Source organism: Pongo abelii, chromosome 8 (assembly GCF_028885655.2).
Source record: "Pongo abelii isolate AG06213 chromosome 8, NHGRI_mPonAbe1-v2.0_pri, whole genome shotgun sequence".
Lineage (NCBI taxonomy): Eukaryota > Metazoa > Chordata > Mammalia > Primates > Hominidae > Pongo > Pongo abelii.
In genome coordinates, this window is record NC_071993.2 from 132,649,970 (window position 1) to 132,667,594 (window position 17,625).

General features: G+C 44.0%; 1 protein-coding gene across 1 annotated transcript in view; it reads right to left on the minus strand.

The window, feature by feature from the left end:
• Positions 1 to 4,809: 4,809 nt before the first annotated feature.
• Positions 4,810 to 17,625, minus strand: part of TEX36 (testis expressed 36) — a 102,609-nt gene continuing 89,793 nt past the window's right edge. Inside the window, exon 4 of the mRNA XM_002821254.6 lies at positions 4,810 to 5,157. Within this exon, the coding sequence (XP_002821300.1) occupies positions 5,032 to 5,157 (126 nt within the window). The 3' untranslated portion in view covers positions 4,810 to 5,031. The remainder of the gene's footprint in view (positions 5,158 to 17,625) is intronic.

Genomic DNA, 17,625 nt, shown 5'->3' on the forward strand with positions numbered 1-17,625 from the left:
CATACATAACACACAAAAGTGAGTAAATATTACTCAATGCAATTAGATGGTAACAGGGACAAAGATCATGTTGAACAACTAACATTTATGATATGTATTGTTGAAGAATAAAACAAGAACATATTACATTGTCTCCACACCTAGAAGTACAGGTTTTGATTTAAATGAGGAACTGGAAAGATAACTTGCAATTTTAGGAATTAAGTTAAAAGATTGTGAAGCTAAGTCTATGAAAATGGCAGGAACGTACTTGGTAAAGGAAAAGGTGTATAGGCCAGAATTTTGGCAGAAAATTCAGCAGCATCCACTGTAAAGCCCATAGTATAAATCTGTTGCTAGGACACGTGGTCTCAACTTGACCTGTGGTGATGCAACTTTCAGAACAATTAAGCAAGTCTGAAGGGTAGTTTCTGGACCCACCCAAAGAGGGAACATCTTCATGAAACATATATCCAATTTGACCTTACAAGCTCTCTCAGCATATGGTGGGAATGCCAACTAAATGCTGTTCAAGGAATTAGATTTCATTTAAACAAGACAGGAGAAGAGTTAGGCAAAGTAACAGAAGATCTACAAAAAAAGTGCATGAATAGAAAATTAAATTTACTTTGAATTTGCACTATTCATAATCTTTTGGTATACATTGTTGCTTGCTCTCAATTATATTGTCAGAAGCTTTCAAAAGAAAAAATAATTTAAGTGTGGCTACCTCATTTTTTAAATATTAAAATGAATTTTTTGAAGTTTTAAAGAAAGAGTTTTCTAAATCAAAAGAAAATACACGTAAAATGTGTGACATTCCAATAAAATGTAAAGAAATTAGAACAAGGAAACAAAAATAATTGAGTCACTGGGAAGAAGAGCTACATAAAAATAATTCCCAAATGAATTTTCCTTAGATAATATTTTGGAGGTACTGTGTGTGGATCAGGGAAGAGGCTTAGCTGAGTAGGGATATGAAAACATTGAGCAATTTACTGACATTTTCAACTTTCTTCATAATATCCCAGCATTGAAAAATTCGAAAGAAGAAATTGAGAAATATTAAATCAATCTAGACACTGCTTTAAGAGATGGCTAAAATTGCTAAATACATGATTATTGTATGTATGACAAAATTATAATAATTTATAACATTTTCTGCAATAATTTATCATATTGCATACGTGATATGTAAAATTCATGGTCTCTTTTGGCATCTAAGTATTACTGGAAGAAGTTTATTGATGACTTCAGCAGCTACTGCTTCAATTTGAAGTTAATAAAAAACTAAGAACTATGATAACTCAAGAAATGTTGTCTAATTTGGCATTGTTCCATGTGACATGTAAATTATATGGAAATCTTTATTATAACAAGATAATTAGTGATTTTACTGAAATAAAAATGAGAAATATAAATTTTATGGAATAAGTATATAATTTATGAGTTATGCATCTCAATTTTATTACCAATCCATCACCGAGCCATCAGTAAAATGCTTAAACATACACAATAATAATTAAATTTAGTTATCTTTGAAATTTTGCCAACCTTCTGTCATGTACAAACTACAAACATATTTTTACCGTATTTAACACATTTGTTTTTAGCATGCACTCGTGTGCTGAGCCCCACCAATGTCAGGAGTTGGCCTTCCTGGACCCAGAGACAGACATTTCACCCCAGGCTCATCCACTGTCACTCCTGGAACTTTAGCAACACTTTCATTTCTCTTCACCCTTTGGTTTTTAACTCAGCAGCTGGGAGGAAGTGGGGGTTGGGGAGCACTGAGCATTGTACTTCCCTGCAGACCCTCAGGGGCTGGGGCTGCTGAGGGGCTGCTCAGCACCTGCCCCGACCCCTCTGCTGCCCTCCTGCCTGCTGATGGCTCCTGCCAGATGCCCTGTTGTAGCAGGATGTTGTTGGGAGTATGGCCACCACCACCACCTACCTCCCATGTGGACCGCTTGTGCCACCCAAGAGGGTCTCCCTCTCTCCCCAGCCTCGGTTCAGTAATCCCAGGGACCCCATGCGTACCTCCAGCAGTGTCTCTGTGTGCTCCAAGCCGAGTGACTGACAGCTCCGCCTAATGCCATGGCTGCCGTGAGGGAGGAGTAGCTCCCCCAAGCTTCCCCAAGGTGGGCCCTGCAGCCAGCGTTCAGCCTTGGCGTCTTGCCCTGGCTCCCCACATCTACAGATTTGGGACCTTCTCTTCTTATTGATTTTCTGTCACTGCTATAACAGATTCCCACAGACTTAGTGGCTTAAAACAACACAAATATATCATCTCACAGTTGCAGAGGGTGGAAGTCCAAACCGGGTCTCCCTGAGCGAGGGTCAAGATGTTGGCAGGACTGCTTCCTTCTGGGGCTCGAGGGTGCATCTGTGCTCTTGGCTTTTCAGGCTTCTAGAAGCTGCTTCATTCCTTGGCAGTGGCCCCTCCCTGGATCTTCAAAACCAGCAATGGCAGGTTGAGTCATTCCCATGTCACCTGACGGTGACTCTTTCCTGCTTCCCTCTTCTACTCACGGGGACCCCTGTGATGACTTTGGTAGCACCTGGGTGATCCAGGGAACTCTCCCCATCTGAGGGAATGGTCGGCAACCGTAATTCCGTCTGCAACCTTCATTGTCCTGTGTCATAGCATATTCACATGCTCTAGGGACTAGGTTGTGACATCTTCAAGGGGCCATTATTCCACCTCCCACACCTTCCCAACCCTGGCTGTGCTGGCCCTGACTGAGAGGAAGGGGCTTCCACTTCCGTCACCTGGCAAAGGAACCTCCACAGCCCAAGAATGTTAACATTTACCGGGTGCATATTTTATGTAATTCAATCCTCCCAACAAACATATGAGGTAAGTAAAATAATTCCCACCATTGTACAGGTGAGGAAACGGAGACATAGAAGGACTTACTAGCGAGACTAAGGCCCCATAGCTAGGAATAGACAGTGCTGAGATTTAAGGCAGAACACGGATTCCTACAGATTGATTTGGGTGGCCATTCATCGGGAACAGATGTCTATTGCCCACCTCCTAGTGCCAGGCGTAGTGCCCAGCTGGGGACACAGAACAGGGAACAGCACCGATATGACGTCTGCTTCTCTGTAGGGAGGATTTCTCCCACACGGAGAACTCGGCTTTAGAATTGGATAGGGGCGAAGGTGATGGTGGGCCAAAAGGAAGGAGCAGGGACAGGCAAGCTTCTCCCACCCTGCAGTCTCCCCTCCTCCATTTCGTTCTGTATGTAGCAGCCAGGGTTGTTCTTAAACCCAGATCTGACAATTCTATGCTGAAAAACCTTTTATGTCACTCCACTGCTCTCACCAGAAAGACCACACTCAGGCCAAGCACAGTGGTTCCCACCTGAAATCCCAGTGCTTTGGGAGGTGGAGGCAAGAGGATTGCTTGAGCTCAGAAGTTCAAGACCACCCTGGGCAACACAATGAGATCTCATCTCAAAATTTTTTTAAAAAACTAGCCAGACATGGTGGTGCATGCTTGTAGTCCTAACTATGTGAGAGGATTGGTTGAGCCCAGAAGTTTGAGGCTCCAGTAAGCTCTGATGGCGCCACTGCACTCCAGCCTGGGCAATTAAGTGAGATCTTGTGTAAAAAAACAAAAACAAAACAAAAAAATCCTCTTAAACCTAGTTTATAAATCTTTAAACATGGGGCCTGCCCACCTCCCCAACCCATTCTCTCATCTTTCAAGACTCCTCCACCCACACTCTATGCCCCAGCCATCCTGAAACCCCTTTCTTCCACATCTTGCCTCTAGGCCTTTGAACATGCTGTTTCCTCAACCAAGCCTGCCTTTCCTGCTTCCCCCACCTCTCACTACCTTTGCCATCTCCTCCCCTACCTCCTACTCCCCATCAGGACTTGGCTCAGAGCCATTCCCACCTAACTCCTTCAATGGGCGGCAACCCACTAGAGACTCCATTTTCCTATTGCACACTTGCCACTTCCTCGTCTTTGTTCGTGACCAGACTGCAAGTTCCTTGAGGCCAGGGGCTACCCGTCTAATTTGGTGTTGTACTGCCAGTGCCTGACATGGTGCCTGGCTTATGATGCTCAGAATATTTTTTTGGGTGGCTAGATGGATAAATGGATGGGTAAATGAATGGACAGACTGGTGCCTCAATTTTCCTGCCTTAACCTGTTAATCCACTGCTACATCAGAGCCAGTCCTGCACCCCAGCCTTCAACATGAGCAGCTCTTGCTCTCTGTGGCTCCAGCCCCAGCCTGGACCTATCTTTCAGAGCCACAATGCTAAGAGACAGTCCCTGAGTCTTGGATGACCACATGAGTACCTCCACGTGGTAACCGTGGAGGAACCATGGCACACCCATCTTTCATGGAGCCGGGGCCTGCCCACCTCCGCGCTGGGTCAGCCACACCAGAGTCCCCAGTTCTTGAGTCCCCCTGGGTCCTTCCTGCTCCCCTGACTCCTGGATGGCTCTGCCTGAAGAACAGTCAGGACAATGCAAAGTTCAGACATGCTCTCGCTGCATGGGATGGGCCCTGCATGTGTAAAGAGCTGTGTGTTTTTCTGTAGAGGACTCACAGTGTCTACGCTGGACAGTTTCTGTTTGCACAACATTGAGTAAACTTCACATCCATCGGGGCAGTTATCCTTTGGGATTACTGATGAAGGTACTCCTTTTGAGATGCTCTCAAACAACTCCAAAAGATGCTCTGTCAGGGGCAGAGTGGTCCTATCTGATTTTTAGGGTTTATACATTTACTCTGAGTGAAACAACAGGACAAACATCATCTCACTGGCTTAAGAGGGCAAACAAAAAAGACCATTAGACAGATCATTCTTCCTGCCAGGGAGATAGCCCTATTAATACCTGCGCCCACACAGGCAAGCAGAATAAGAGGATTTCTCCATAGCTGGAAATTTATTTTTCCAAGAATACTGAATAAATCCTGGTGGTTACTAACCAGCTGGGCTAAGACAAAAGGTCCTTTTCTTCCCAACTAATACACATTCTATTAGACTCTGGGGAATGGGTGACAGAAACTTGCTCCCAAAGAGCTCACACTGCAAGGAGGGGTACATTAGTTCTCAGGCCTGGATGAGGAATGGACTGGGTCCTCACCGGCTCATAGAACTCTTGTCTCTTGTCTGGTTCTCCCCGTGGGTCCGTTGCTGTCATTCTTTCCTGTGAGGAGGAGGGAGGATGTATAACCATGAGTAGTTGTATGCTTAAATCCTCGTAGTTCAGCAATAAGAGAGGAAAGGGGGTCTTATCTCCCTGCCTAAGCTTTAAAAACACCCCAGAGAAGGATTTAGTGAGACTTAGCCTGAGCCCTAGGCCCATCCCTGAACTGGGGCAAGGGAATGGGATGTCATTACTGGCTCAGTTGGGTCTATCTCTCCGACTGGAAGGATGGGGTACAATGAGGGGCAGCCCTCAGCAGAAGCACAGGGTTGAAACCAGGCAGGAAGTTTTCCAGGAGGTCTCAGGTGCTCTTCTGCATGGACAAAACAGTAAATATCAGGCTGGGTGCAGTGGCTCACGCCCGTAATTCCAGCACTTTGGGCGGTGGAGGCAGGAGGATTGCTTGAGCCCAGGAGTTGGAGACCAGCCTGGGAAACATGGCGAAACCCTGTCTCTACTAAAAATACAAAAAATTAGCCAGGCATGGTGGCGCACACCTGTAATCCCAGCTGCTCAGAAGGCTTGAGGTGGGAGCATCACTTTAGCCTGGGAGGCAGAGGTTGTATTGAGCTGAGATTGCACCAGTGCACTCCAGCCTGGGGTATAGAGTGAGACTCAGTCTCAAAAAAAGAACACACACAAAAAAATTGAATATAAGTATTCATTATTTTAAATCATAAAAAATAATTTAAAATGTGGAGTGAAAACATCACCCATAATCCTGTCATCTCCAAACAACTGTAATTAACACGATAGAGTATTTCCTCCAAGTCTTTTTTCTCCAGGCACATGTACGTGTTTAATATAGTCCTGCCATATTGTATAGACAATTTTGCATCCTGCTCTTTTTACTTAAAATTATAACAGAAGGATTTTCTCATGTTATTTCCTTTGACTCTGTTCCCTGCACAATCCACTTCCTTTCCTACTCAGCTCTTTGGCAGAAAAAGTTTGTAGACTGCACAAATAACTGGAAGGAGTACTGACTTTTTTTGGTTTCCGGGGGAATGTGAGCAAAGAGAGGAGAAAGAAAGATTAAAAAGGGCAGGTCTTGGTGACTCTCACAGGGCTGCTGAAATAAACAAATGTCATATTCTATAAGAGCATGCCTTGAAATGGCTATATTTATCAGCATTATAGTCATTAATCACTAAATTTATTTTTCCCCATTTTTTAAATAACTGAGTCCACTGGACAGCCTTCAATGCTAGTGGAGGGTGGTGCTCTCCTGCCACAGCCCACTGAGGGAAAAGAGTAATTTCCCAGAGAACCTATGGATTTACTGTGGGTTGTGGGCAATAACAGGGTTTTCTAAAAGCACTTTCTGCTTCAGGTGAGGAGAGGATGCTGTTCTGAGAGCTGCTGATAATATGTGGATCCAAACCCACAGGCTTGAGCTGCTTAATTGAAATTCACATCAAAATAGAATTCTGGTTTAGCTCAACTTGACTACTACGGATGATGAAAATAAATCCCTGGGTCACACAAGGATACTGATTGAGTAGAGCTTGTTTGCTGGCATAGGAATGACATTTCAACTGGAACTAAATTGTCGTCAGTTAACAGAACTGAATTTTCTTTCATTCTTTGACTTGAATTTTCTTTTTTCCCAAGAAAACGTGGACAGGACCCAGGTATTTTCAATGACTCAGAAAAGAGTTCATTTGGCTATGGGCTTACCCAGCTTTAAGCGGGCTCTGCTGTCCCTGAAGAACAGAGCCAAGGGAAGGTGGGGTACCTTGTCGTCCCTCCTCCTCTCATTTTCCATCCTGTCTGTCCAGTCTATAAACATTGTGTGGCTCTACCTCTAGAATCTCCTCTGCTACACCCATGGCCAGACCACCCCATCTCATGCCTAGACTACTGTGGTCCCTTCAGCCATTATCCCCACAGGAGTGAGAGCAACTTTTCAAAAATCAAACCCACCTGTACCAATCCCCTGCTCACAGCCCTCAATGGCTTCTTGTTGCCCTGACACCAAAACCCTCATTTGCAGCCCTGCTGATGGACTCCCTTTCTGACCCACCTCTACCTTTCCCCACATGCTGTGCCCTGGTCACCCATGCCTCCTTCCTAGTTCTTGAAGCCCCCAAACTGGTTCCTGCCTCAGGGCCTTGGCACATCCTCATGCCTCTATCTGTCTCCTCCCCAACTCATTACACAAAGGACTCCTGATTATTCTGATACTGACTCAAAAATGCCTTCCTTGGTGAGGCTTCCCTGAATAACTTCTGCTTTACTTCATTTCTGGCACACTCATTCTTGGAAAGAAGCTTGCCGTATTAGTCCTTCTCACGCTGCTATAAATAACTGCCCGAGACTGGGTACTTTATAAAGAAAAGAGGCTTGGTTCACAGTTCCTTATGGCTGGGAAGGCCTCAGGAGACTTACAATCATGGTAAAAGGGGAAGCAAACACGTCCTTCTTCACAAGGCAGCAGGAAGGAAAAATGCAGTGGGAAGGGGGGCAAAGCCCCTTATAAAACCACCAGGTCTCATGAGAATTCACTGACTATCATGAGAACAGCATGGGGGAACTGCCCCCATGGTCTAATCACCTCCCATGAAGCCCCTCACCCAACACGTGGGGATTACAATTTGGATTACAATTCAAGATGAGATTTTGGGTGGGGACACAGTCAAATCATGTCACTTGCTTTCTCATTCCTTCATACCCATCTTCTTGCTCTGATTTGGTTTGGATTTGTGTCCCTGCCCAAATTTCATGTCCAGTTGTAATTCCCATTGTTCGAGGAGGGTCATGACGGGAGGTGATTGGATCATGGGGGTGGATTTCCTCCTTGCTGTTCTCATGATAGTAAGTGAATTCTCGTGAGACCTGGTTGTTTAAAAGTGTGTGGCATCTTCCCTTTTGTTCTCTTCCTCCTTCTCTGGCCGTGTAAGACATGCCTGCTTCCCCTTGACCTTCCACCATGATTGTAAGTTTCCTGAGGCCTCCCCAGCCATGCTTCCTGTACAGCCTGTGGAACTGTGAGGAAATTAAACCTCCTTTCTTTATAAATTACCTAGTCTCAGGTAGTACTTCAGCACAATGTGAGAATGGAGTAATACAGTACCCCAGTTTGAAGTAAGCTTCTTGAAAACAAGAATGTTGTTAGATCTTGGTCAACATGATTTAGAAAGTACCTGTTGGGTACTTAACAAATATTAGTTGAATAAAAGAATGAATGAACATGCAATTCTGAAAAGGCATGGTCTGTATTATTAGACATGGAGGAGGATATTTTGGAGTGTCAGCTTCTCTCCAACCAATGGCTGCTTGGTTTTTACCACTAGTTTCTTGCACATTGGACTTGTCTTTAAGCCATGAAAGGACCCCTTTAACATTCATTAAAGTCAGGCAAGTGAAAGTCTTATTTCTAGTACAGGAAAGCAAAAGCATAAATCTAACTAAAATGTCAAGTGCCCTAAGGTGTGAAAAATATTTAAAAATTCTCCATTTGCTCTTTTGTGGTAGTACCCTTTGTCAAAAGCTTTTCTCCAATTTTATTCATGCCTGATAAATGGAAGAGGAGAGTTTTCCCAGAATACCATAAAATACACCCAGCTAGACCGGGCTATGAGATTTAAGTGGCTTCCTGCCTGTCCCAGTGCCTGGAGGGGTAAAGGGGAGGAAAGAAACCTTTGAGCTTGAACACTGCTGGAGGGAAGAAAAGAGAAAACATAAACTTAGGTCCCAGAAGCTTCTGAGAGGGAAGGGATCAGACCCCAAACCCTTGTCACCAAGGGCCCACATTACTAAAGCCCACTAGGTGGGCTGGCTTGTCCTGGTCAAAGTCCAATGACCAGAAAGGGCTCAAGTTTCTACTGGCCTCAGCCTCCCACTTCCAGTTACAGGCCCCATCCCTCTGACAAGGGGTAGGGAAATGACCCATCCTGGCCCAATCATAATCTTCCATCACCCTGACTACCATGATTGGCATAGGGATGGTCACATGACCCAACCAGGCCCATCAGAGTCCTTCCCTGGGACTTTCCTGCCTGGAACTGGAAGGCAAGAGTCCTCTATCATCTCTAAGGACCTCACCCCAGAGTGGCCTGAGATGGAGCACCCTGAAGAAAGCCCACTTGCTGTCAGAGAGAGTGAAAAAACCAGCAGACACAGACAAAGGAGTCCCAAGGACATTTGTGCTCGGAGTAGAAGGTGTTGGTGCCCATTCCATAGCCCCAGCCCACCTGAGTTCTCTAGCAGCAGCAGTCTAGGGACAGCTTCCCTCCCATCTCAAGTCCCCACATTTTTCCCCTCTGCCTGAGGCCTTTCTCCACCTTGTTCTGTCTCTGATGCAACCAGGCACACCCTAAACAGGGAGATTTAGGTTCCCAGGGACAACCTTTAGTCGGGGACAGGAGTTGATTGACAAACACCCCCAGCCTCCCATTCTAGTACCGAGAAGATTCTGAGGCTGATGCGATGGCTTCTCAGAGGGTCCCTGCCAGAAAGGCCCTGTTGCCCCTAGCATAACTCATCATTCAGGCACATCTTCCTGGGTAATTCATGCTCCCAGGCACATCGTCCTGCGTAACATGCCCCTTGGGCACATCCTCCTGGGTAACTCCCCACTCGGGCGTATCCTCCTGGGTATTCTCAATTTCCTGTCCCACTTTTCCCCCACATCCTTACAAGGACTTTCTGGAAACACCTTTTAAGTAAACTACCTGCATTCACCTACTTTTCTCGGAGTCACCTTTTAGGGAACCCAAACTAATCAGGAATGGCCTGTCTGTGGGTCATCCCTAAAGCCAGTTCAGTCTCTGCCTTTTTCCCCCCTAAGGTTGTGTGATTGAATTAAATCCTGTCATTCTCAAACAAAGAATCATGACACAGAGAAGGCGGGTAAGTCACTCAACCCTGGGATTTTGAGAGAAGTGGTCACTGGGGGATGTAGGGTGGTAGTCTCTCAACCTTATCTGAGCTCACACCTGCCAACCCATGGAAATTGGGGCCCAGACACCATGAACTGGGCATATCCCTGTAGAGGGTAAGTAACTGTCTGTCCTCCCACCCGAAGGAGCCTGCATTGTGCAGAGTTTGGCTTCAGCCACAGAGGCAGCAGTGAGAGGAGGAGGCTGAGCTCCACTCATACAAGGCCACAGTGATGCATGGTCTTCAGGGGTAAGCAGGGGCTCTCACCAGACCTCAGGGATGGGGTGATTTTCCCGACTCAGCCAGCTGGAGGAAGCGAACCTGAGTGCCTTCCCATGGCAAGGCCAAGGGAGTGAGAAAGCCAAGGAACATGCTCAGAGAGATGGCCAGCAGCATCCTGCAGGGGTGGGGTGGAGTCGTGCCCTCAGGGAGGGTTGGCAGCCTGTATCCTAACTGCTGCATCGTTCCTAAGAAGAATCATGACTTTCACCTCTGTGATGTCTAGCTGTAAAGCACTTTCACTCCCATAATTTAACTGTATCTTCTTAACCTCAAATTCTAGACCACAAATTTTCTGCACATTTCACAGAGGAGGAAGTTCAGGCTCTGGAAGGTGAGGTGGCTGCCAGCTCCACAGGGCCAGGGTGCATCCCTAAAAAGAGACAACTTCCCCAGTCTCAAGAGCGTAGTCATGTCTTTCAAATAAATGCACATACCTAACTTTAAGTTTGGTTCTTCCATTCTGCTGCGTGCATGCCTACAGATCCAAAATGTTGGCCAAGTGCACTGGATTTTATCATTTATTTGAGTGAACTTGACTGCTTACTTAGCTGCTTAAAAGTTTAGTTTAGAGAGTGATTCAGCGGTATACACCTAAAGGCACCAATTCATCATTTGTTCATTCAGACAATCAATAAATAAACCTCAGGAATTTACATGGATTAAGAGCTCAAAGTCTTCTTGAAGTGATATTTTTCAGTGCTTATTTCACTTTGGGTTGCTAGGAGATAAATTGGTTTTTTTAAAAAAGCAATTTGCATAAAGACCAGGAAAGCATTTTAATAATGTCAATATATAGCCAAATGGACTAAAGTGCTAAAGCGACAATTTTTCACTAGATAATTAAGCCTCCAAATTTAAATGTTATAAAAGAGATATAGTTGTATTCCATGGAGATCTATTCCACTTAGGTAGCTAATTATTTCTCAAGAACAACACTGAGTCATGTTAGACATCTTCTTGCTAATCTAATAATATTAAGAAACTGGGAGATGGTCCTATCCTACCACACAATCAGAAATGGAAAACTGGTAGGATTTTAATTGCAGAATTGTGGGAAATTTATTCTTCTAATCACTAGCACAAATCTGACAATCTGTCCAGCAGCCAGGAACTAAATTGAAGTTTACTTTCCCTGATACATATGTTGTAAATTTCACTAATTTGAATGGGTGGAGAGGAAGGCTGTCTTAGTTCAGTTGTGCTGCCATAACAAAATCCCCAAGACTGGGTAACTTATAAACAACAGAAATTTATTTCTCACAGTTCTGGAGGCTGGAAGTCCAAAATTAAAGTGCCTGCAAGTTCAATGTCTGGTAAGGGCATGGTCTGTGTTTTCAAGATGGTGCCTCTTGCTGTGTCCTCCTCCAGAGGGAATGAATGCTGTTTTTGCATAGCAGAAAGGGTGGAAGAAAAAAAGGTTCTTTTTGTTTTGAATGCTGCATGGATCTTCTTTTGTAAGGTATTAATCTCATTCATGAGGGCAGTCTTCACGACTTAATCACCTCCTAAAGGCAGAACTTCTCAATACTATCATACTGGCAATTGAATTTCAGCATGTGAATTGTAGAGGGCACACTCAGACTCTAGCAAAAAGCCCATCTATTTTGGTTAAAGATATCAGCTGTAGGACTTATGTAATACTTTTAAAATGTTTTCCTTCAAGTCCAAATAGAATCTTGAGTCTGGCACAAAATAATTATACAAGTGTTAGCCATTATTATTGCCTCAATATAGATACATAGCCTGGAAGAAACTAAAAAATTCCTTGAAATAGCATGGTAGATCATTTGCAAAGAGTCTGATCATTCTTCCCATCCATGTACTCCAGCCTTTTCATCCTGTGACTTTACTGCTTCTCCCATCCAGAGAGGCAGAAAAGATGTCTCTCCCCACCACCCCCCAAATCTGTCAGGCCTGTGACTTGCTTTGAACAACAGGTTGTGGAGGGGGTGACACTGTGGGAGCTTAGAGCAGGCCTCGGAGACCTCAAATCTTCCACTCCTGTCCTCTTCGAGCTGCTGCCACTATGCAAAAAAAGTCCCAGCTGGCACTGTGGACATGAAAGACCACCTCGAGAGAGAGGCATGCCTGCCATGTTATGAGTCTATCTTGGACCCAACAGCCCCAGGAAAGCTACCAGACCAGAGGCCACCTGAAAGACTCCAGGTAAGACCAGCAGAATCACTGCCCAGCAGAGCCCAGCCAAAGCTGCTGACACACAAAACTGTCCACAAATAAAATGGATGTTGTTTGAACCCACTAAGTTTTGGGGTGGCCTGTAATGCAGCAACAGATCACTGATACAAATGGGTTTTTAATAAATGTAGATAATTCAGAAATAAGAGTATAAAAATAATCCTCATAATCCTACCCCTAATTTTAACAGCCATTAATATGTTGGTATTTTTCTTCCAAAGTTTTTCTTTATGTGTTTTACAAGGATGAAAACATCGATCTGAAATGCTTCTCCTACCTCCAGTTCATCTGTTGAAGCCCTTACCCACAAGGTGACTGTATTTGGAGATAGAACCTTTAGGGAGCTAATTAAGGTTAAATGACATCGTAAGTGTGGGGCCCTAATCCAATGGGAGTAGTGTACTTGTAAGAAGAGGCAGAGACACCAGAGATTTCTCTCTCTCTCTCTCCTTCTCCTCGAATGTGCAGGGGAAAGCCTCTGTAGGAATGCAGCAAGAAGATAGCTGTCTACAAGCCAAGGGGAGAGACCTCACCAGAAACCAACTGTGACTTCCAATGGGCAGAAATGTGAGAAAATACATTTCTGTCACATACTTCATCCATCCTGTAGTATTTTGTTACAGCAGCTTGAGAGGGCTAATACACATATTAACATTTTGAACATCTGCTGTTTCATGGACCCAGTGCAAATGTTTCTTCATGTCATTGTTAGTCTTCAACATTGTTTTAAACAATAGCTCAGATGAATGTCTCAACATGGGCCCATTAGAAAATACAGCCTTAGGCAAGGATTAACCTGCTGATACTTCATCTGGGAGGTGCAAGCTCTGGGAAGAGACCTTGAGAAGAAACGAAAGAAAAACACCAGGAAAAACACAAATGCTGTGGGATGAGTCACTGTGTTGACTGAGATCTCGTGACAAACTGCACAAAGACATAGCAGGTCAGTCATCCCCTGGCTTAAGGTGTGTCCCAAAGGGGCTGTGAGGAGGAGCTATACCATGGACGAGTTCCCAGAGGGAGAAAGCGGAGAGGATGTACCTGCCCAATTCCCTCCCACCTCCCACTTCCAGCAGGTCAAGAGTCACCCCCAGAGGGAGTGTCTTGGGCTCAGAAGACAATACCCCAAAGTATGGCACGTTGGTGTGCTGAGTACTTTGAACTGAAGAAGCTTGGGGAGGCCTCAGAAGCAAGGTCTCTTCAACCTTCTCCCTTTCTCCCTGTCATAGAAAACAAAATCCTCTCTCCCAAGGTGGATCAAAGAAACTAGAACTCCTCTACCCCAAAGCCAGCCATAAAATGTGGGAAGGTCACTCTGATCTCTCTTTCTCCTTGGAAGCCATCATGGGACAGGTGTCCTGCCCTATGTATAGAAGGGAAGGAAAGTCTTACAGAGACAGAGAAAAGAATCCAAACAAACAGGGCTTTCTGGGTTCCCCCACACAGCTCACCCAGTTTGTTACCGCTTTTGTGTACAGTCATGTTTTTCCACAACTATCCACTTCTTTCATCAGACTTCGCATCAAAATCCATAGTTTTCCCCAGGCTTTTGGGACTTCATTTCCTTGGGAAGGCTCCCATGTCACATAAAACTTTCATTTAATGATTTGGATTCATCTCTGCTGTTAAGCTGTCTTTGTCAGTTTTACTTTCAGACCTAGCATGGAACCCTAGGAAGGTTTGGAAACTTCCCTGCCCTGCAGGAGCTAACTGTCCCGTAAGACTGAGTTGTGTGGTCCAGTCCTTTGGGTTTGTACAGAAGCCCTGACTTGTGGTATTTTATCTAAGTTCAGTAATAGACGGCAACTGTGTGCAGGTGGGACACAGAGCTCAAATGACAGTGAGACAGAGACATCTGGGGCATCTAACAAAGCACACGAGTTTGTGTCCTATACACATGTAGATAGCACAATTTAGTCAGTCAAATGTTTCAGTCCTATTATTGTATACTTAGTTGGTTTCCAATGTATTATCTTTATAAATAAGGTTGGGATAGACATTTTTATAAGTTAACCCTTACTCTCATCTATGCTATTTCTTTAGCGTAAATGCCTAGAAGTAAAATCATTCGGTCAAAGGTAATGAACAACCCAGAGAGACACTATTATATATCTTCATATATCTTGTAGTTTTCAGGTCTTGTACATTTCTTGTTAAATTTATACCTTAGTATTTTATTTTATCTTTTTGACTCTTGTGAATAGGATCTTATTCCAATAATATATTCCTTAATGGGTTAGTGTGTATAATAGTCTATCAAAAAGATTTGCCAGGGTGGCTCATGCCTGTTCTTCCAGCAGTGTGAGAGGTCAAGGTGGGCAGATCGCTTGAGCCCGGGAGTTCAAGACCAGCCTGGACAACATTGTGAAACCCCGTCTCTACTAAAAATACAAAAAAAAAAAAAAATTAGCCAGGCGTGGTGTCACACACTTGTAGTCCCAGCTACTCAGAAGGCTGAGGGGGGAGGATTGCTTGAGTCCAGGAGGCAGAGGTTGCACCACTGCACTCCAGTCTGGGCACCAAAGTGAGATCCTGTCTAAAAAAAAAAAAAAAAAAAAAAAAAAATTGGCCAGGTGATATGGTTTGGATTTGTGTCGCCACCCAAATCTCATGTTGAATTGTAATCCCCAGTGTTGGAGGTGGGGCCTGGTGGCAGGTGATTGGAAAGGTGGTTTCTAATGGGCTAGCACCATCCCCCTAGTGCTGTTTTGTGATAGAGTCCTCTTAAGATCCGCTTGTTTAAAAGTGTGTGGTGTCTCCCTCCTCTCTCTATTCTCCTGCACCTGCCATGTAGATGTGCCTACTTCGTCTTTGCCTTCCACCACGATTGTAAGTTTCCTGAGGCCTCCGCAGAAGCAGAAGCCTGTACAGCTCACAGAACTGTGAGCCAATTAAACCTCTTTTCTTTATAAATTACCCAGTTTCAGGTATTTCTTTACAGCAGTACAAGAACAAATACACTGGGTGTGGTGGTATGCTTCGGTAGTCCCAGCTACTCAGAGGCTCAGGCAGGTGAATGGCTTAAGCCCAGGAGTTCGGGGCCAGCCTGGGCAACTTACTGAGACCCCATCTGGGAAAAAAAGGGTTTTATGTTTTGTATTATCATGTTTTAATTTAATTTTTAAAGGTTATTAAATTTACACAGTTGAAACTTTTAAAGTTTAAAAAAATTATAGAGTGAAAAGCCTCCCACCAATATTCTCACTCCTGGAAACAATCAATGCTATCAGTTTCTTACCTTAGAGACACTTTATACAGGCCAGCCCAGTGGCTCACACCTGTAATCCCAACACTTTGGAGGCCAAGGTAGGCAGAGCACCTGAAGTCAGGAGATCGAGACCAATCTGGACAATGTGGTGAAACCACATCTCTACTAAAAATACAAAAATTAGCCAGGCATGGTGGCATGCACCTGTAATCCCAGCTACTCAGGAGGCTGAGGCAGGAGAATTGCTTGAACCGGGAGGTAGAGGTTGCAATGAGCCAAGATCACACCAGCCTGGGCTACAGGTGCGAAGCTCTGTCTCAAAATTTAAAAAAAAAAAAGACACTTTATACACATGAAGCAGACACACACACATATACACACATATCCTTCTCATTATAACTATAACAAGTAATAGTTCTTCTGTGCCTTGCTTTTGTTCATTTTGCAATGTCTCTTAGAGATCATCCCATATTAGTCACTAAGGATTCCTTTTGTTGTTTTTTAACTAGATTCTCCATCGCAGTATGGATACCATAATCTATTTAATCATTCCACTGGTGACTGGCATTTGGAATGTTTCTAATCTTTTGCTATTTCAAAAACACAGCAGTAACTTTGTAAATATATCACTTCATGCACATGTGAGTATATCTCTAGGATAAACTCTTAGATGATGGATTAATGAGTCAAAGGGTACAGATATTTGTAATTTGGATAGAGCTCTCCATAGAGGTTGTACCAATTTACATTCCAAAAGAATTGTATCCAAGAGAGTCCCTCACCTTCATCTCAGTGTGGTATTGACTTTCTCTATCTTTGCAAGTGTGATTGGTTAAAAGTAGTATCTCAGTGTAGTTGTCATTTGATTTCACTTACTGTGAATATGCGTTAGTCCATTTTTGCATTGCTTTAAAGAAATACCTGAGGCTAGGTAATTTATACAGTCAAGAGGTTGAGTTGGCTCACAGTTCTGCAGGCTCTACAGGAAGCAGAGTGCTGGCGTCTGCTTCTAGTGAAGACCTTAGGAAGCTTCCACTCATGGTGAAAGGTGAAAGGGGAAGCAATGCAGCATGTGATGCGAGTGGGAGAAAGAGGGAGAAAAGCAGGAGGCCCCAGGCTCTTGTATTTATTTATTTATTTATTTATTTATCTATTTTTTTAATTATTATTATTATACTTTAAGTTTTAGGGTACATGTGCACAATGTGCAGGTTAGTTACATATATATACATGTGCCATACTGGTGTGCTGCACCCATTAACTCGTCATTTAGCATTAGGTATATCTCCTAATGCTATCCCTCCCCACTCCCCCAACCCCACAACAGTCCCCAGAGTGTGATGTTTCCCTTCCTGTGTCCATGTGTTCTCATTGTTCAATTCCCATCTATGAGCGAGAACATGAGGTGTTTGATTTTTTGTCCTTGCGATAGTTTACTGAGAATGATGATTTCCAATTTCATGTCCCTACAAAGGACATGAACTCATCATTTTTTATGGCTGCATAGTATTCCATGGTGTATATGTGCCACATTTTCTTAATCCAGTCTATCATTGTTGGACATTTGGGTTGGTTCCAAGTCTTTGCTATTGTGAATAGTGCCACAATAAACATACGTGTGCATGTGTCTTTATAGCAGCATGATTTATAGTCCTTTGGGTATATACCCAGTAATGGGATGGCTGGGTCAAATGCTATTTCTAGTTCTAGATCCCTGAGGAATTGCCACACTGACTTCCACAATGGTTGAACTAGTTTACAGTCCCACCAACAGTGTAAAAGTGTTCCTATTTCTCCACATCCTCTCCAGCACCTGTTGTTTCCTGACTTTTTAATGATTGCCGTCACACTTATCCAAAGAAGACATTTATGCAGCCAAAAGACACATGAAAAGATGC